Genomic DNA, 20,357 nt, shown 5'->3' with positions numbered 1-20,357 from the left:
CCTCCTTGAATGGAACATTCCATCCGTCACCTCATGAAATTATTCTTACCATTGCACTCACAAACATTATTTGTATACCATAGCACATGCGTGTAAATATTAAAATTGCAATCAAAGTTAGAGGCCGGATGTTTCATTTCTAAGTTAAACTGTTCTATTTTTGTATGCGACACAGATTCTAAAAGGATAAAAACATTAAGTCCTGTAACATTTCAGGTAAGCTTAGTTCACAATAACAAAAAGAGTACGGACTTAAAATACCACAGACTAAATGTTGTTGATGTGTGTTTTTTCCATTGTGGACGTCTAGCCTCGGACTCCAACCTGAAGGTTCGTTCCCGCCTGAAGGAGAAGGTAACCGAGAGGCGGAGCCACGGCAGCCCCCTCCCACGTCGACGGGACGGGTCCGGAAGCCTCAAGAGGAAGCCATTAACAGGTGGGTGGGCGGGGCTAATGAAAAAAAAGGGTTTTGATAAAAATGAAAAAACATAGGGAACCTTTTCTAAAAACAAGTCTGGTAGCTATGGCCCAACTTTTATGTTTGATTCTTCAAAATCCAATGAGAGGTTTAGAAGGACTTAGCAAGATTTAGAAAAATCGGAAACAAAGTTGTCTGTGGCTTAGTGTTAAAGAGTGAGTACAAATTAAAGAAGCCGCAGCCTTTGACAAAAATTCCTGCAGCGGCTCACTGACAAGGGTGACTTTCTTTTAAGCAAGTAGTTCCCCATGTGGTGTCTTCAGGGAACCATACCAATATGGCTGCTCATGATATGTACTTTATTTCCTTCTTTTTATGTCTGGTACCCTACAGTTGACACCTCTCCATCAAGTAGTACTCCTGGCTCGGGGCCCAGCTCACCCCTCAGTGGCGGCGACGGAGCCAATGGTCTTGCAGCAGCTGCCATGCCAGAGGTAAGACCCCCTAGGTTCCTAATATTTTTTTTTGTTTCTCAAGAAGTTTTACTTTTTTCTGCAGATGATGTCAATAAGAGCTGTCAGTTGAAAAATAGTAATAAAGAAATGTGTGCAAGAATGTGGATTGGTCCTACATCTGAAAATGTGTTGCAAAATATCTGAATTACTTTGTTAGTATTTTTTGCCTTTTTTTTATTACCGAGTTTTTTCCTGCTGTTTCTGGCTGCATTTTTTTTTCTGACCAGCTTCCATTTCTCATTCCTCAAATGTGAGCTACATTGTTCTTCCTATGGCATTTCACCTACATGTACCCCGTGTTGGAATATGGCAGAAAATATAAGGATTGGAACAAAGCCAAATGGGGTTTATAAAATTTTAAAAAAAAAGAAGAAGATATAATCAGGGAAAAATGTATTTGTCGGAATGGTATGACATGTTTGTCCTTTGTTTTAGGGTTCGTTGTAGACTGTGAGAATATGATGAGTTGTAGAATGACACTAAGTATCTTGTTTCTTATTTTTCAACCTATTTTCGGTTTCGACAAGAACTGACTTGAATCTTGTGCATGAGGCAGCATTGAGCATATCGGCATTTGGTATTTGGATGGCATGCGCTTTACTTGGCATTGTTTTAAAAATGACTTGGATCTTTGACCTTTCAAGACTCTAGTTCATCGTTTACTTTCAACCCAAAGGCAAGGACAAGAAAAAAAGCAATTCCACAGCAGGAAGTAATATGCTTATGAGGGGCTTGCCAAGCCGTCACATTTAGGCTATTCTTCATCCCCAGTTAATACTCGCTTCGCATTTTGGAATTGGGCCAAGACTTCTAGGAAACGTTTACTCATGCAAGACTCCCCTTACGTATAGTAAATATATTGGCGGAAATCGTGTATTTTTATAAGGGAGGGGGGAAACCGACTTGGTTAGGCGGAAAATGGAAAATCACATGCGTCCAAGTATAGGCCCCATTGGGATTTGAACCTAAATCTTGAGGCTGCCGGTTAAAATGTAACATGATTTGATTGCCACTGACTGGTCCTCAGTCGATAGGTTTCTTGGTTACATTAATATTTTCGTTAGCTTTTTTTGGCCCATAAAAAGTTTTCGTTGTCAAAGCATGTGGAAAAAATATGTTTACATACAAAAAAGAAGTCAATAACATTAAAAAAAAAAGGAACTAGCACACTTAAAAATTATTTTGGTTGTTGATCATCAATATTCATTTCTCTTTTTAAAAATTTTTTTTTTACAGTTTGCGATTATTTTTCAGTTGTAGTTTGTGGTATTAACAAGAATATAGTCACTAGACCAGTGTTGCATTTTAAAGTGCACAAACTTTGATTGAAACTTCTAAATGTGTTGGATGTTAAATTTGTGTGCAGTTCTCCAAAATCGACTTCATCTACATGTAGCAGACATGTTGCACAACGCCCACAGCTAACCCGTGATATTTCCAGCTGCAATTTGTGGGTTTCCTCATTAGGGCAACTTCCTGCAAAAACAACCCCCTTAATTGGGACTCCGCCTATTACCGGGATCGGCGGGATCGTTTGCTAGACTTTCCTCCGGGGGGAGGGAGGGAGCGGGGCGGGGGAGGGAGAGGTGGATACAAAAGGAACATTTATAGTGCAAGCACTAATTGCTGATTTGAGTGCCCAGGCAAGGAATCTTTGTGGAAAAAGTTGCTCCCTTGGATACAAAAGAGGTCTGGTTCCCATCTTGTGCCCATGTGTGTGGCTTATTCAGCTGCACAAGCTGCAAAATCAATCAAGTGACGTTTTTAAAAGTTTAAGAATTCCTTTGTTAGTTTGCTACAGCCATGCTTTGACTGTAGGTGATTGATCGTGTATGCCAGCTGTACCTAATGATTGCCTCTTCTGTCTGCTGACGGAATTTGACTCGTCAGTGTTTACACGAACGTGATCTGACTTTTTTTTGGTACTAGTCTGTATACAAAATGCATGGTAGGGGAAGTGGAAGAGATTTTTTGACTGTCTTTGAATGATCAAACAATCGGAGGGATTCATTTTATGTGAAATACAACACATTGTAGGATTGAGGATTGTAGAATTAAACCATTAGTACTTAACAAGGGGCGTGACACCCCCTCCAAAATGTCATTACAGAGAATGTGTCATCGGTTTCATGCACAGTGGTAAATTTTGGAGGAAGATTTAATAAAAAAGAAAGAAAGACGTTTCCTTACTTCGAATTTTATGTCGATTCCCTGCTAAGCGCTCAATCATTTGTAAGAGAACCATTGTTCATTTTGTGTAGAGAACAGGCAGTAAGCATGGTAAGCAGAACAAACTCGCTTAACAGTATATCCTGCCCAGCAGGTTTGAAAGTCCTGTGCTGGGGTCATTTTACCATGATATTGGGCCCTGGTTCGGAAGTAAAAAAGTAAACTCCCCCAGATGCTGATAAACGAACGCATGCTACTTGGATGACTGTCCAGCCCCGCTCTGATCGTATAACCGTTTCTCTTGGCACTGTTTTTTGCAGGACGTAAGCAGCTACCTGCTGCTGAAGCGCATGTACAGCAACAGCACCAGCGACGTCAACCTCTACACCTCGCCGTCCCTGCCCAACATCTCCCTGGGCCTGCCGCCGCCCGCCGGCTCATCCCAGCACTCGCCGCAGATGGTAGGTACAAACCTCAAATCTGAGTGCAAGTTCTGCTGAGTTTCAGTACTGAGTGCTGAGTCCCAAGTGTTTCGTCTGAGTGACGAGTGTTTATTCTGAGTCTCGAGCGTTGAGTTTTAGCCCCACGTGCTGAGTTTTATTTCCCGGGGTAGAGTTTTAGGTGCAAGTGTCTAGTCCGAGTCTTTGAGCTGAGCGTTGAGTTTCGTTCTTGAGTGTCTAGTCTCAGTTATATGTACTAGTGCCTAGTGTGCATTCTGAGTGTGAGTCATGAGTGTGAGTCATGAGTGTGAGTCATGAGTGTGAGTCCTGAGTGTTGAGTCCTGAGTGTCTAGTCTAAGTGACAGCTGCCTTGACTGAGTTTCAAATGTTGAGTGTGCTGTTCTTACTCTTTGAATGGCTGACTAATTTGTAGTTTGCTCTGCTCGATTGTGTTGGCTGCTTTTGTAAATGGTCAAATGCAAAAATGCAGTGGTTCCATTTACATCTCTACCAATGACCAGGTTTTACTCTTTAACTTGTGCTTTTGACCTCACTTTAAATCCAAAGCATCCGTCTCTGTATCTCCTAGTACCGTCACTCCCATTCCAATCGTTTTCCATCACTTCCCTTCAATTTTCAAAAACTCCCTTCATATCCCAACAATTCCCTTCATATCCCAACAACTCCCTTCATTTCCCAACAACTCCCTTCATATCCCAACAACTCCCTTCATATCCCAACAACTCCCTTCATATCCCAACAACTCCCTTCATACCCCAACAACTCCTTTCATATTCCAACAACTCCCTTCATATCCCAACAACTCCCTTCATATCCCAACAACTCCCTTCATATCCCAACAACTCCCTTCATATCCCAACAACTCCCTTCATATCCCAACATCTCCCTTCGTCTCCACCCCCGTAACTTGACACCCCTCTGCCACCCGGTTCATAGTTGCCTGTCGCTTCTGTCTCCTGTAGAAGAAAATCCTGCGTGCCCAGTGCCGTCGTTACAGGGTGCGGTCCTGTCGGTCCCTCGGCGCCGTGTCGCGCTTTGAAGACATCAGTGAACAAGTATAACGCCCTTAGCATCCCGCGAATATGCTGAATGCCGAACGCCTGTCTGCCTTGCGTTACCCTTGTGCATGCTATGCATGGTAGACACAGTGCCCAAAAGCATGCAGTAAAGACCTTTAAAAACCTGCATGGCATCTTGTATTGTATCGAGGTCGAAGGTCATTGTAGCCTCCCACCAGTCTGAAGTTTACACAAATATTATGAGGTAAGGTCTGGCAACCCGACTTCACTAAATAGAATGAATGCACTACCGTGGACAGTTTTACCCGAACCAGGATTTAAAACATTTCCAGACTTGTCACCTCGGCTGAAATGTCAAATATATGGATTTGCAAAGTCAAATTATTAAAAGAGATGTCGTCAAGGCCTGGCTGAAACACGGAAGTCTTCATTGAGACAAATTTGCTCCTGGACCAATAAGGAATAGCGACCATGTAGAAATCTCACAAAAGTTGCCGTTTAAGAATCTCATCCCTACTCTAAGAGCGTCTCTCTCCTTCCTTTTCTTCTCCTAGCAAACCGCAGGCAAGCCACCGATGAACGACGGGATGCGTATCAAGAACCCGCTGCCAGGCGGACCGGTCATCGCCCCTGCCTTCATACCCACCGCACAGCCAGGTATGAAAATGCACATTTTATTTTTGGTTAATTCTTTCGGATAAACAAACACAGGGTTTTTAAAAACTGGACAGGCACTTAAAAGCCGAAGAAACTTTGTGCACGGGCTAAGCACTGGAAGCAGAAGACAATGCAACATGTAACAAACTTGGAGACAGGATGAAACTTTTGAATTTTTTTTTTTTTAATTTTTTTGGGAGGGGGGAGATAAACCCTGAAACAAAATTTCATGGGAACAGCAGAATTTGGCAGTGATTGCGAACCCAGTCAACATATTGATTGTAGGATTTAAAGGTATAGTCCATCATTTGTAATTTGTGCATTTTGTTCGTTTGAAGCAACAATAGTGCTCAAAATCTAATGAAGGATACTGAACAACTAACCTGATGAAGTTTCAGCTCAGCTTCAGCTGTATATTCCGAGAAAAACAGCATTCTAGGATCTCGATTTCAAATCAAAAGTTGCTGAATCATGTTTTGAATTGGGCCTGAATTCAGCGCCCGAGACACGCTGTCACTGAGCCGATCGCAGCTACGTGATGTCGCGCACCGATCCGACGAATTATAGCAACCGCGCGCGCGTGTGTGTCGTGCCAACGCTTGCGCGCACTTCGCCTATTGAAAAAAACGAACTACTAACGGAAATTTCCAACGGTGCTTCTTAAGACGCACCGTGGGAAAGGCCTTCTTTTGCTGATTTCTTCAGAATGACAGCTTGCCTGAAAGAATAATTTCACAGGGAGTTTAGTCCCCTTACTATCTTTCAACCAAGTATGTTTTTCAACTATAAACACGCCAGTTATTTTTTGGATAGCTGCAAATGATGGACTCTAGCTTTAAACATTGGTTGTAGAAGTTGTAGGGAAAAAATGTTTCACCAAATGATCATTAAAGTAATGCGGCTTCTGTGAGACAGCATCCTGTGTGCTTCAAGTATATCCCTCTTTGGAATGAGATAGCTCCTGAAGATTGTTGTGAAATTCCAACCATCTATTATCATAGGAGGACGCATTTTAGTCCTATCGCTATCTTGTGCCTAAACTCCTGTGTTAGTTTCATCACATGATACACGCTGTGAGTCTGTTTTGATTCAGTTGGAAATAGGCAGTGCGCGCTGAGTGCTATTCAGGAATGAGCATTGATGTTGACATGAGATCAAGAATTTTTGAGGTCTTGACTCTGTGCAGATCCTTCTGTAGTTGGTCAGTTGGGATTAATTGAAATCAACCAGCTATTTTGATGAATATTCATGTCTTATCTTGTGATGTCAGGTACCATTCTGCCCACCGGCGTGCCGCCAGCAGCCATGCTGGGTGGTATGCCCCTTCATGAGGCCAACTCCATGAGTTTGTTAGGAGGTGGTGCCGTCGCCCAGAGATTAATAAGGTAAGATCACCCACCCCGTCCCACCCCCTATCCCCACTCCCACCCCCCACCCCAACCCCCCACCCCTACCTCACTCTCCCTCCCCCACCTCGACCCCTCCCCCACCTCAACCCCTTCCCCAGGAAGGCCCTTCCACACCCTTGCCACGCCCTTGCCACGCCCTTGCCACACCCTTGCCATGCCCTTGCCACACCCTTGCCAAGCCCTCATTCCCAATTATCCCGTCTCTTAGCTATTTCAAGTCCTAAAGTTCTGTTTGAAAAATCATCCAAATTTCATTGATATCTATGCAATTTCCAGTTCTCATACAGTCCAGAGTCTTTGTTTTTTCTTTTTTTGATGTATTCATTTCTCATCCACATCTGTAGTCATTTGCCGTGTTGAATGCAAGGGTCTGTATGCAAAATGTGAATTGTACATGTTTAGCAATATAATTGAGTTGTCTGGAGTACAGTACAACAATTTTCAAAATGTTTTATACATGTAAGCATCTTCCTCTTGTCGCGTGTACTTATTTAGGTCTATTCTGTACAGTATTTCCCCCAAAAAGTGTCCGTCTGACTATTTTTAAAATCGCTACAAAACCACGAAGTCAATTTTGAAATTTGTTGGTTGTGTAGATACTCCTAAGCCTTGGCCTCAACCCCTGTGAGTTTCATTTCATTTCAGTCACGCATCACTGCACAATTGTCAATTGATCACAACAACATTTTTGGACACTGTAACTGACTTCCTTGCCTTAATGAATTTCAGTGCTGTGTTATGTAAGCTGTGTAAAATCCTGCATGTTGTGAAAAGGGCTGCAGTTGGGATTGGAATCATTTGCCTGGCTACCAGTCATCATGGCTAGACATCAGTTTAATGCTCAAGTGCAAATGATTCCAATCCCAAACCACATCAGCCTTTTTTTTCACAACATGCAGGATTTTACACAGCTTACATAACACAGCACTAAAATTGATTGCAGAGTTATCATTCGCTAAAAAAAGGAGTGTGGAAACAACAAACTATCAAGTTTGTATTTTTGACAAGTAATTTTTTTTCAAATAACTTTGTAGCGAAGAAAACAAAAATCAGGAATTCAGGGTGAACCAAGTCCAAACAATCTTTTGAATACCAAAAAGGGCACATTCTTCAAAACAGCCCTATTGACGTAGGCCCGGGTTTTGATAAAGCCGATCACATTTCATCACATAGTTGTACAACGTGAATTTGATCACCGAAGGTTATCACTTGAGCGGAGGTTATCTCATAGTGACGCCAGCACAGCTTCACACTATCTTTACCCTGGGAAGTGCCTGGTTTTAGACTCAGCTCAAGTCTGACTTTACGCTAGAAACCAGGTCGATACAAAAATATACATTCCTTTGAAGAACATCCTTCAAATAAAATGCTTGTCCTTGGAAATGCCATATTCACACAATCCTCAGTTCTAGATTATAAAGTGCAGTTTGTATTCTACAGCTGTTAATGACTATGATCAGAATTGTGCAAGTCTATGTATCACTGTCTACCATATTTCGATTTAAATCCATTACAGTTTATACTGCTCTTCAAATTGGTTTTGAATATCTATTGAATTAAATAATAATAATAATAACAGGTTCTTATATAGCGCTTTTAACTAAGATCAAAGCGCTTTCCATTATTATTACCCCTAATCATTGGGCCAATTAAACATTCCATATACCATCTCAGCTCCCTGGGGAGTATACAGCTCGATGCAGCCTGTTAGGCGCAAGGAAGCTAATTCAATCACAATAACCATCTCTGCCCTCACAGGTACCCATTTACTCCTGGGTGGAGAGAAGCAATGAGTGACAAAGTGCCTTGCCCAAGGGCACACGCACCATGACCCCGGCTGGACTCGAACCCACAACCTGCAGCTTTACCCGCAGACCACGAATCAGTGCCCTTAACCACGAGGCCACAGCACTCCATCGCTTGACCATTTGATCATTATGTAGTACGCCACCAGACTTTCCACTTGTTTGTTTTCAAATCATAAACGTGTCATCGTCATTTGCATCTGTCATCATGTGGTATCACCATGCCCCTGTTTTCCCCCTTTATACTTAACCACTCCAGACCTATCCACAGGCCCCTAGCCCGGACCCAGTCGGCCCCCTTACCCACCAGCCAGCAACGCGCCCAGCTGCACCCGCAGCAGCAGCAGCAGATTATGATGCAGCAGCAACACCAACACCAGCAGCATCAGCAGTTCCTGCAGCAGCAGCAGCAGCAACTCATGGCGCTGCAGCAAAGACAGGTGAGTCGGCGCCATCTGCAATTTTGATTTTAACTTTTGCTTTTGTTTAGCTAAAATTTTAGTGTTATAGTGAAACATTTGCATATATGCATATTCGTATCCAATGCCTATTGGATTTATTATTATTTTGACCTCATTTGCATACATGCATATTCAATCTCTTTAGCAGCAGGAGGATGCGGCTGCCGAGAAGGAGGCAGAGGAGGCGGAGCACAAGCAGGTGCAGAGCCTGCCGCTCAAGAACATCACGGAGATCAAGCAGGAACCTATAGACATAGAGGAAGAAGATGAGGAGGAAGAGGAACGCTTACAACTACAACAGGTCAGACGTCAAAAACCCTCAAAAGACGTCAAAAATCCTCAAAAGACGTCAAAATCCTCAAAGATGTCAAAAATCCTCAAAAGACGTCAAAATCCTCAAAGATGTCAAAAATCCTCAAAGATGTCAAAATCCTCAAAGATGTCAAAAATCCTCAAAGATGTCAAAAATCCTCAAAAGACGTCAAAATTCTCAAAAGATGTCAAAAATCCTCAAAAGACGTTAAAATCCTCAAAGATGTCAAAAATCCTCAAAAGACGTCAAAAACCCACAAAAGACGTCAAAAATCCTCAAAAGACGTCAAAATCCTCAAAGATGTTAAAAACCCTTAAAAGACGTCAAAAATCCTCAAAAGACGTCAAAATCCTCAAAGATGTCAAAAATCCTCAAAAGACGTCAAAATCCTCAAAGATGTCAAAAATCCTCAAAGATGTTAAAAACCCTTAAAAGACGTTAAAATCCTCAAAGATGTCAAGAATCCTCAAAAGACGTCAAAAATCCTCAAGCAGACTAAGGAATCTAACCTAACTCATTAGATATAGACTGAATCATTTAGCCCCTCCTATCATATTTTTTTGACCAATCACAATAGAGGTCAGATGTTGTAGCCCCAGTCTGAACTATCTTTCCTTACTTGTGTTTATCGTTTTTTAGGAGCAAGAAGAATTAATGCGACAACAATCACTCGGATGCCTGCGTCTGACAGGAACAGGTAGGTCTTCCCAAGATTTGTTGCTTTCCTTCTCTGGTGTGTGGTTCATTCATCATCGGTTGTCCCTTTTTCATCCTTGATGTGAAGTTAGTCTGAGGTCAGAAGTCGAACATTGTACATCTATGGGGAGCCAAATGTGACAAACAGTTTCCAAACCAATTTTTTTGGACAGTAGCTTCTCCGATAGTCAGAGCATACTGACTGGAACATCGAGTTCATACCTCTGGTTCTTTTCACAACCATTCTCTTAGTTGAGAAATTATTCGCACATGGTGTTTCCGCAAACCTTTCATTATTTAGTATCTCCACCATGCAAAGCCTCAAATCTTACTTTTCTCCGATAGTGATTGCCGACACCTGACCTTTGACCTCAGGTCACCTGACAAATGGCAAATGGGACAATCAGTGATAAATAATGTGTTTCTAGTAACCTTTAATGGATCCAAGAATACATAGGGGGCACTCATGCCAAAATTTGAGAAATGTAAAAATCTTTAGTCTGCAAATCCAAATTGCAAAAGGTACTTTTTTAGTGTACCGCCCCCTATTTTGCTATTCTGGATCCGCCCCTTGCTAGTAACCCCTCTCTGTGTGATGTGTATATTGCAAGCATTCGCCTGCTGTTATCCCTCACGATTGGTGTCAGTGCGCGTAACTTTTGAGGGCGCTCTAAATCTGAATCATGTGACACATCCCGGCCAATCGGGGCTCAGTGTGTCGCTTGGATGATGCAGTAGTTTACCAGAATAGAGCGCCCTCATTGTTGTAACGGTTGAAGGCTGTTAATCCCTCCTGTACCTTTCCTTCGCACAAATGAATGTGTGTTTCTTTTTTTTTTATGACCCCTTCTCCATTTCCTACCCAATCAACATGCCTTTGCAGAAACGATGTGTTTATTTTTTATGACACCCCCCCTTTCATCATCCGTTATCCTGTCAGTATTCCCGTTTTCAATTCCTTGCCAGCACACCAGTGACATTCCCCCCAAAAAACGATATTCAAAAAATTAATCCAAAAAGTTGAAACTCTGCATGTGTCCTGAACACACAAAAAATCCCTTGAACAAATGGAGGAGTTGAGACGTCCCAATCACGTCAGTTCATTCCCCAACAGAAATGTTGCCCGGTAGCCGGCCCACCGGTGGTAGCCGGCCCGCCGGTAGCGGGCACCGGCCCCTGTCCCGAGCCCAGAGCTCCCCGGCCGCAGCCAATCATCCGGCCGCGCTGGGACCCACGGACCACCATCTCCATCTCCACCATCACCACCAACACAACCTTCCCCTACATCACCACCACATCAAACATTTGTTCACCACAGGTACGCATTTACCCCTAACCCCTAGCGCCCCCCTTCCCTACCGAAGAGTTTTGTGATAAAAGTGTCGTTCCTCCGACAGTGGCTGTCACGCTTGTAGTCTTTTGGGGATTTGTTTTTCTTTTTTGTGGTTCTTGTGACAGTATTTTTCTGCCCTGCATTGTGGATGTTCAGTACTTTTCCCCAGTATTATTTCCTTATAGTTGGCCTTGTCGTGAATCTAGTTGCTTCTATTTCTTTCTTAAAGAAAAAAAAGAAGGGTCTTTGTTTCAAATAACTGTTAGAATTTTGAGGTGGTAGATATTTCATGCAATTAATATTTGGTTACCCATTGAATACTAACAGCTTAAAAGTCTTACACAATTTGAGTAATACAATTTTGGTTCTTTATTATTAAACTGCTTTTTCTCTAATAAAAAAAGTGACTTCTAAAACTGTCCAAAGTGCTTAGCTCGAGAAGCATTCCCTGAAATGTAGTAATTTATGTTCTTATCTCAAAACTGGTACTTACAAGAAGTAGCAGTTACACTAGTTTTCACGTCTTCATATCACTAAAAAGCCAATTGTTAGCCAACGCAAATGCTTTGTTAGCAGGAAGTAGGCTTTTGAAACTCACATTAAAATAAATCTGACCGATACTTCTTATTGCTGTTTCTGAGAAAGACTTGTTTACAAATTCCCCCGATTGTTGTTGTTTACTACATTGACAGGCCTTGCCTACGATACACTGATGTTGAAGCATCAGTGTACGTGCGGCAACAACGCCGCACATCCCGAACACCCTGGGAGGTTGCAGAGCATCTGGGCACGTCTACAGGAGACGGGCATCGCCAATAGATGCGAGGTCAGTAAGACCTATCGTTTATCCGCTCCGCTCTCTTTAACCCTAAAATCCTTTGCCTTTCTTCCTCAGAATATATTCCTGAATACTGTCTGTTTGCAGGGGCCCAGTGGTAATTTTTGTCCTTCAACTTCTTCATGGAATCCAATCTGGTGAAAGAATGACTCGACTCCACTTTTCACAATCTTGCAAATTCTCAATCCTCTCAGTCGATCTGGGAGGGTTAGCACCAATGATACTAAAACTTGATAGATTTTCTTGTTACTGTTACGAGCGTATTGTGTTCAGTTGTTTTTCCTGATAACTGTTGTTTTGAATGTAACTTGTATTAGCCCAAAATTCACATTTTCCATATTTGTTTTCCTTTTACTTCACAGCGCATTCGAACCAGAAAAGCTACTTTAGATGAACTCCAGTCTTGCCATAGGTAGGTGCCCAGTAGTCTTGTTTCTGAACTCCCCCTCCTCCTTCCAACCAAAAAGGGGAACAAAAATTATTAAATTTTTGTCATCTTTTCCACATCCATCTGTATTTATCAAGGAACAGTTTATCATCTTCCCGTGGTACATTTCCTTTCAATTTGAGTTTCCAAAAAATTTCAAGAGAGAGTTAACGATAATTCCTTCTTTTTTTTCAGTGAGGGTTACGTCCTATTTTACGGCACCAGCCAACCCAACAGATCCAAGATAGACAGCAAGAAACTAGGTAGGTCATCCTTTATATTCTTCCAAATCTTTAACCTGAATTCTGCAGTCCTAAACCATCAGCATGTTCTACCTCGACGTTCTGTAGTCCTTGAGAATTGATGTCCCGTTTTCTCTACCCCACAGCCTGTATTCCTAAGCTGAACTTTACCTGGCTGCCCTGCGGAGGCTTGGGTGTCGACAACGACACTGTCTGGAACGACATGCACTCACCGAGTGCTGCCAGAATTGTAAGTAACACCCAGTAATTAACTAATCGTAGGGTTTGACCCAAAATAGTTGAAATCATTTGTAATCTGATAATATTGATTGTGTGCTTTGAAAAGCAAACCTGACTCATTCTCGATCCATGTGCCATGGTATGTGGATTCGAACTCTGACGAGGAACTTGGGTCCTTGGGCAAGACACTTGACTACAATTGCCTCTCTCCACCCAGGAGTATGAATGGGTACCAGATTGCACTGATCTCCTTGCAGAAAAGTGGTCTCGTGGCCTATCGAACAGGAGTGATAATTGAAACCTACAGTTGTTGGAAAGTGCCTAATAAGCATCATGATTATCTTTCCCATCCCCAGGCGGCTGACTCCATCATTGAGCCTAATAAGCATCATGATTATCTTTCCCTAATAAGCATCATTGAGCCTAATAAGCATCATGATTAACTTACCCATCCCCCAGGCAGCTGGCTCCATCATTGAGCCTAATAAGCATCATGATTATCTTTCCCTAATAAGCATCATTGAGCCTAATAAGCATCATGGTTATCTTTCCCGTCCCCCAGGCTGCTGGCTCCGTCATTGAGCTAGCATTCAAGGTCGCCGCCGGTGAGCTCAAGAACGGTTTTGCCGTGGTGCGTCCGCCGGGCCACCACGCCGAGACCTCCCAGGCCATGGGATTTTGCTTCTTCAACTCCGTGGCCGTGGCCGCCAAGCAGCTGCGCCTCAAGCTCAAGCTCAACAAGATCTTGATTGTGGATTGGGTAAGGGCTGGGTCACGTGACTGGAATCCTTGTATCCGATTGGATGAGATGCATCATGTGATTGAAAGCTCTGTCCCTGATTGGGTGCAATGTATCATGTGGTTACAAATCTTGCTTGTGATCATGTGGTTCAGTGTTTATTGGCTTGGGATGGATGATCACGATTCAAATTCTGATTGCTGATTGGGTGAAATTAATCACACGACTCAAATCCATCTTAATGGGTACTATGTAAAACCAGCTCTGATTGTTCATTGGTTAAAATTAATCATGTGATTAAAATCTTTTAAGTTAATTTGTTGGAAGTGTAAAATCTTAAATCAAAAAAAAAAAAATAAAATTGTATTTTTACCTCAACTTATGGTGTTTTAACCCAGAATCAAATTGATTTTAAAGTCAACAAAAAGTTATTAATATTTCTCCCAAATTGCCAATTGTTTAGGATGTTCACCATGGCAACTCGACCCAGAAGATTTTCTACGAGGATCCCCACGTTCTCTACATCTCCTTGCATCGTCACGACGAGGGCAACTTCTTCCCGGGGACTGGCGCTCCGGACGAGGTAAAAGAACCCAATCAATTAGGCTTCCACATTTTCCGTCTTTGTAAACGCACCGTTTGAGGCTATTGTTCCGAAGCATACTCGTTTGTAAATTTCAATTCATAAATACCTCAGACAGTCTAGCTATTCCTATTGGTCGAGAGCTGATCATTACCCTCGCCTCCGGCTCGGGTAATTATCAGCATCCAGACTCTAAGTAGTCTTAAACAGAGTGATAAAAACCTCCGGAGCACACATTTATTCCCTTATTCATTCTTGGGTTTTTCTTCCTTTGGTTACAGTGCGGATGTGGTGCTGGCCTGGGCTACAACGTCAACATTGCCTTCCACGGCAACTTGGACCCGCCGATGGGCGACACAGAATACTTGGCCGCATTCAGGTCAGTTTACTCAAACGTTGTCGGCACAAATCGAACAAATGTCTTTGTGTCATCAAACTTTAAAGGGAAGATACAACATTTGCAAACATCTCAAAACGAAATGATCAAATTATCACAAAATACCTTACTGGATTGTTAGGGAATGACAGTCTAAAGCATCCTGTAAAATCGTGGCTCCTGGTGTGCTAACATTTTCAAGAAAAAATGTATTTTTCCAACGCTGGTCGGCCAACCAGCGTTGGAGAAAACTGGTTTTTTTTTCAAAAACTGCTTGCAAACTCTTTGCTGCAAAAACTGCAAAAACTATTTGCAATCGATTACACACCTGTGAAGGGGTACAAGCCTGCTAGACTGATTCTCTGAACTTACAATTCCCCCAAAGTCTATAAATTCTCCGTTTCATCTTAAGTGGGGTCAGGGAACCAAACTACAAGAAAATGTATGGTTTTTCCAGCATCTACAAGCCCGAAACGTGAAACAAGTCATTTTAATAATATTTGCTATAACATACTAATCCTCCAAATACATTTATTTCTGAAAATTGAAGCAAAAGCAAATGTTGTACATTCCCTTTAAGGACTGTCGGGTGATGTCCTAAAACTTTATTTCAAGAAGGCCCGAGTACAGTCTCTTTTGGGGAGGGATGAGGCACAGAGTTATAAAACGGTGGACAAGTTCCCTTTCAGCTCAAGACTTAGAGTGATATTTCTTGTTGATTTTTTTTGGTAGGTCTGTGGTGCTACCTATTGCCCGCGAGTTCTCCCCTGATGTGGTCCTGGTCTCGGCAGGGTTTGACGCCGCTGAGGGACACGCTAACCCCCTAGGGGGCTACCTGGTCACCCCTGCCTGTACGTTCAATTCCATACATATTTTTTTTTAACCTATGAAGAACAAAACCTTCATTTTGATGTGAGAAAAATCAGAGATACAAGTTAGAAAAGCCACAACTTCTATGACTTTTTAAGCAATTGGTAAATTGAAAAATTAGTAAATTGAAAAATTTACAAATGTTTTTTTTTAAAAAGGTCAGCAACTTTGATGAGAAACTCTGAGAAAATCTGTGCTCTTGTCAAAAGAGGGAGATTCGTATGGGGAAAATCCTAAATATTTACTGGTAAAATGTGTGATTTCTTAGCGGTATTTGCCTTTAAATCCACCGACACAATCTTTTTTTGCCGAAAATGGGGAAAAGTAATAGTCACAGGGTTCCAAATGTGTTCATTCAGTCAAAAGAATGAAAAAATGGGTGTTGGGTTTTTGGCAATTTTGTTGGTTAAATGAGGATTGAGTGCCAAGACAGCAATGTCATGAAAACCCCCACAGATTTAGGCAAACTGTTTCCAGGTACCTCAAGGAAATGCCGACCAATCGCTCTCTCTCGCTCTCTCTCTCAGGTTTTGGCTACATGACGCGTCAGCTGATGACCCTAGCCGGCGGCCGGGTGGTCCTAGCCCTAGAAGGCGGCTACGACCTGCCGGCCATCTGCGACTCATCGGAGGTCTGCTCACAGGTCCTGCTCGGGGAGGAGGGACCGCAGCTGAGCGAACGAGCCATGAAATCACTGCCCAACGACAAGGCGGTGGAGTGTCTGCAGCGCGTCATACAAACACAATGTAAGTAGCCTATGTCTACATCTTGGACAGCACTTAGCATGTAGTACTTATGGTAGTACTTTATTGAAGGGAAAGACCCAATACTACTATTATTATTATTTGTTTTTTAGCTGAGTACTGGACCAGCGTGCGAGCCATGGGTCCCTTAGTCACCTGCTCAGCCCAGGAATCCAACCAGCTACTCCAACGAGAGAAAGACGAAGCTGAGACTGTCACTGCCATGGCGTTACTCTCAGTCCGACAGAAAGCAAGGTATGTTAGCCAGCCAAGCACTCGAGTACTACTCAAGTACCAACTTTTAGTACCCGAGACACAATCAAGTGCTAAGTTTTGGCATTAAGTATTCAGATAATAGTACTGACATTTAGTACCTGAACTTCAGTCAAGTGCTATTTCTCAAGTTTTGGCATCAAGTATTCAGATAATACTATAAGTACTAACATATTTAGTACCTAAGCTTTAAACAAGTGCTATTTTTCAAGTGTCTTGCATTCAATACTCATCCACTGCTTGAGTATTAAAACTTAGTACCTCAGCTACAGTCAGGTGTTATTTCTCAATTTTTGACCTTGCGAGTTGACCCATTTATAAGAACCTTATTTGTTTTTGCCTTGTAGATCAGAGCCAATGGAGGAAGACTACAAAGATGAGTCGTAGTCAATCACTGTCAGAAGGTGAAACACCGCCCTCTAGTGTTGGGCAGTAGCCAGTCGGCTTATCGTTGCTGATGTAAAGAGTTTCAGAGACCGTTCTGAAACAGTTTGAGTACCTCAAGGAAGCTGCAGTCACGCCTCAGTGGATGGTTGTCAAATGCCGTTTCATGCGTGGTTCAGTCCTGATGAAATCTGTACACGAAACAGCTTTGAAGAGTTTTCATCATCAGATGCCTGTTTGTGCAGATGATAAACTTTTCAGGTTAAAATCGTCATGACAAACCAATCCTACCTGGGGTAGAGAGAAACTCGTGTTATTTATGTTGTGGGGACCAATATTTTTGCAGTGTACCACGGGAAACTACACTTGTTTTAAAAAAAGTAAACGTATATTTTGAAATATGTCTTGTCATAAACACAAAGTGACCTCCGTGCTCGTTGAACGTATCGTAATGAGTTTTATCATTGTGTGATGCTGTTGGTACGATTGTACAAAAAAAACACCAAAATTATGAATCGTGTTTACGCTTGTGCTGTATCAAATAATGGTCGTTGAATAAAAAAAAAAGTATTACAAATATTTACATATAAACTTGTTTCTTCGGCTGTGTGTATAGATATATTCTGATATTTTTCGCTGTGTCCGCATGTAAGTGCTGCAACATAATCGTGCCCAATTTGTCATTTTTTCTTTTCTTTTTTCCCTCATCTTCAGAGGGAAAAAATGTTAAATGTGTTGTATGATAGGAAAGCAGTGATTTGCTTCTCGTGTATGTAATGTATAAATGGAGATGATTCAATGCTGAATTCTATTGCAGTCCAACTTGTTATGGTGGCCGCCAGAATTTGGAGGCCAGCGGCCAATTGTGGCCTGCATTTTGTAGTCCTAAATAAAGACTCAAATTTAGTGACCTTGCCTTTTTTGACAACTGGCCATTATCATTATCCACTTTGCATTTTTGGCCACCTTCAGAATTGCTGGCCAGCTTAAAAGTGTCGGCCAACTTATGGCCACCAGGCCAAATTTTGCCACAGTTACTGGCCACGTTGGCCGCTGGTTGCCAAAAGTGAAGCCATTAATATTCTGTCGCTTCAGAGCCGTTCTGAACGTCAGTGCACTGTTGGTCGCCGCCTGGCCACTTTTAGACAAAAATGCATTATTGGCCACTTTAATAGCCATTATTTGCTTACAGGCCAAAGTGGCCTTCAACTGGCCACTGTGGGCCACCAGACCTAAGTTGGACTTTAAAAATCCTACTGTACAGATATCTTAAATCTATTTTTTTCTCTTTCTCCATCTAAATGCTGTACAGTCCCCCGACGTACACTATTCCGGGGTGAACTGTCTTCTTTAAAACTATTTTTGTTTTCTTCGGATATTTTAACAAAAGATTTAAAAAAAACAAAAAGACTGTAAATAGTGTTGTACATATGTCTTATGAAGGCCGTACTTTTTGATGGAAAACTTTGTGCTGCTGACGAAAAAAAAAAGCTTAACTGAAAAGTACTAAAATTAAAGTTTAGAAGAAAGAAAAACCACGGCAGCAGATTCTATCCAGAAAGTGTGGCCAGATGCGGACACTCTCAAAAGAATTAAATAATTATTTGCATCTAATGACACTGAGCAAGCTGACTTTGATTTGGTTTGGAGCTCGTGTTTCTGCATGTGCATAGTTTTTCAGCTTTCGTGTGGATATACGAAAAAAGCTACTACATGTACCGATGTTCAAGTTTACTTAAAACAGAAAAGGAATACACCACCTCTAGATTTTTTTAAAAAATGCAACTGGCTAAGAAACATTGATTCATTATTTTTTGAAGTGAGATATTGGATCTGGAAGAAGTGTGTTCAAGCACTTTTTAGTAAAGGAATCATTCACTCGAAATAGAAAAAAGATTTGAATTGAAGAATTGTTTCTAATGTGTCAAACCCATGTTGCTTTGGAAATCTGAAAACGGTAAATTTTGGGAGTAAAACTCATCCAAAAAAAGGGAAAACAACTAAAGAGTCACACTTTTGCTCTTGAATGATTTGAACCAGACAACAATGCAAGCGTTGAATATACCATCCAGACAACTTTACTAACTTGGCAAAAGTCAGAATAAAAAACTGAAATTGATGCGTGTTGTAGGACTCAAGCATGCACAAACTACATGACTGGGTTTTTTTTTATTAAGTATAATAAAATTCAACAGTAAAACTTTTGACTTTGTGGCTTGAAAATGTGTGGTTAATAATTATAAGTGTTTTCTGAACCTTTTCAAACCTGGAAAAAAAAGAAGATTTTTATCGTAATTATTTTTGGAGAATTATTTGAAATGTTTGTGTTGCCGTCTTGAAATACACCTTTTTATTGTCCCTGTATGTTGTAAAGTTTTATCCCCTACGAATGTTATGTGTTTAATACGTTATGTTGTGAATTAGTGCATCATGTATGCAGGCATTGAAGGAAAAAACAGGGTCATGAAATAGTTGCAGGGAATTTTTTCCAAACTCTGACAAGCCTGTCAAGTTTTAATCATGAACGGAAAAATATCTTAATAATTTCCTCCTGTTTGAAAAGATATTTCCATTAGTTTCGAAAATGTTTCATTGGCTTCCATTCTATACTTTTGTTAAAACCTAGAAATGAATGTCAGACTTTACCCTTTTCGTTGAGGGAAAACGTTTGATTTTAACTTCAGTGGTTTTTACCCTAAATTTATTTTAAAAAACCCAGTTAGGTAAAAAATGAAGTCACAGTTTCTGTCCAACATCAATACTCTGATAAGCTGGTATGTTGCAAATTTTAAAATTAATTTGCCCCCCAAAATAGGTTTCTCCACCATTATGTGATGTCTTTGTTTCAAAGACCAGAAAGTCATCTTGAGTGATGCCTGATGTATTTTTTTTTTGGGGGGGGGGGTCCAGCCTTGAATATTTCCGGCTTAAAGGGAAAATACAACATTTGCAAACATCAAAAAATAAAACTACCAAATCATTTTGAAATACCTTGCTGGACTGTTAGTGAATGACAGTGTAAAGCATCCTGTAAAATCATGGCACCTGGTATACTGTCATTTTCAAGAAAAGTGGTATTTTTGTATCAATTTCCAACGCTGATCGGCCGATCAGCGTTGGAAAAAACTGGCTTTTTTCAAATACTGGCCCCAGTTGACCATCGCACTTGTTTGCAATCGATTACACACCTATGAACGGGTACAAGCCAGCTAGACTGGTTCCCTGACCTTACAATTCCCTAATGTATGTAAACTGCTCTGTTTCTTCTTAAATGGAGTCAGGGAACCAGACTACAGAAAAATGATTGTTTTTCTTGGTTTTTATAGCATTTTAGAACCCAAAACCTCAAAAAAGTCAGTGAAACTATATTTGCTATATATTTCCAA

At 41.4% G+C, this 20,357-nt stretch overlaps 1 protein-coding gene across 8 annotated transcripts in view; it reads left to right on the top strand.

Annotated features, from left to right (window-relative positions):
* The window catches only part of LOC119719169 (histone deacetylase 4-like), a 69,508-nt gene extending 49,733 nt beyond the window's left edge, over positions 1-19,775 (top strand). For 5 of the 8 annotated variants that reach the window (XM_038188512.1, XM_038188509.1, XM_038188513.1 and 2 more), the window contains 20 exons: positions 311-436; positions 812-912; positions 3,423-3,563; positions 5,137-5,239; positions 6,510-6,624; positions 8,713-8,893; positions 9,060-9,215; positions 9,867-9,924; positions 11,038-11,241; positions 11,949-12,082; positions 12,457-12,506; positions 12,717-12,784; positions 12,910-13,013; positions 13,566-13,763; positions 14,206-14,325; positions 14,607-14,704; positions 15,434-15,552; positions 16,099-16,317; positions 16,428-16,569; positions 16,935-19,775. In XM_038188512.1, coding sequence (XP_038044440.1) covers positions 311-436; positions 812-912; positions 3,423-3,563; positions 5,137-5,239; positions 6,510-6,624; positions 8,713-8,893; positions 9,060-9,215; positions 9,867-9,924; positions 11,038-11,241; positions 11,949-12,082; positions 12,457-12,506; positions 12,717-12,784; positions 12,910-13,013; positions 13,566-13,763; positions 14,206-14,325; positions 14,607-14,704; positions 15,434-15,552; positions 16,099-16,317; positions 16,428-16,569; positions 16,935-16,974 — 2,477 coding nt within the window. In that variant the 3' untranslated portion in view covers positions 16,975-19,775. The remainder of the gene's footprint in view (positions 1-310; positions 437-811; positions 913-3,422; positions 3,564-5,136; positions 5,240-6,509; positions 6,625-8,712; positions 8,894-9,059; positions 9,216-9,866; positions 9,925-11,037; positions 11,242-11,948; positions 12,083-12,456; positions 12,507-12,716; positions 12,785-12,909; positions 13,014-13,565; positions 13,764-14,205; positions 14,326-14,606; positions 14,705-15,433; positions 15,553-16,098; positions 16,318-16,427; positions 16,570-16,934) is intronic. The other 3 variants (XM_038188511.1, XM_038188510.1, XM_038188516.1) reach the window with 3 other exon arrangements.
* Positions 19,776-20,357: the final 582 nt, after the last annotated feature.

The sequence above is a fragment of the Patiria miniata genome, unplaced genomic scaffold, assembly GCF_015706575.1.
Source record: "Patiria miniata isolate m_02_andy unplaced genomic scaffold, ASM1570657v1 HiC_scaffold_8, whole genome shotgun sequence".
Taxonomy (NCBI): Eukaryota; Metazoa; Echinodermata; class Asteroidea; order Valvatida; family Asterinidae; genus Patiria; species Patiria miniata.
The sequence above is the reverse complement of the archived record's forward strand: the minus strand, read 5'-3'. Positions and strand labels throughout refer to the sequence as shown.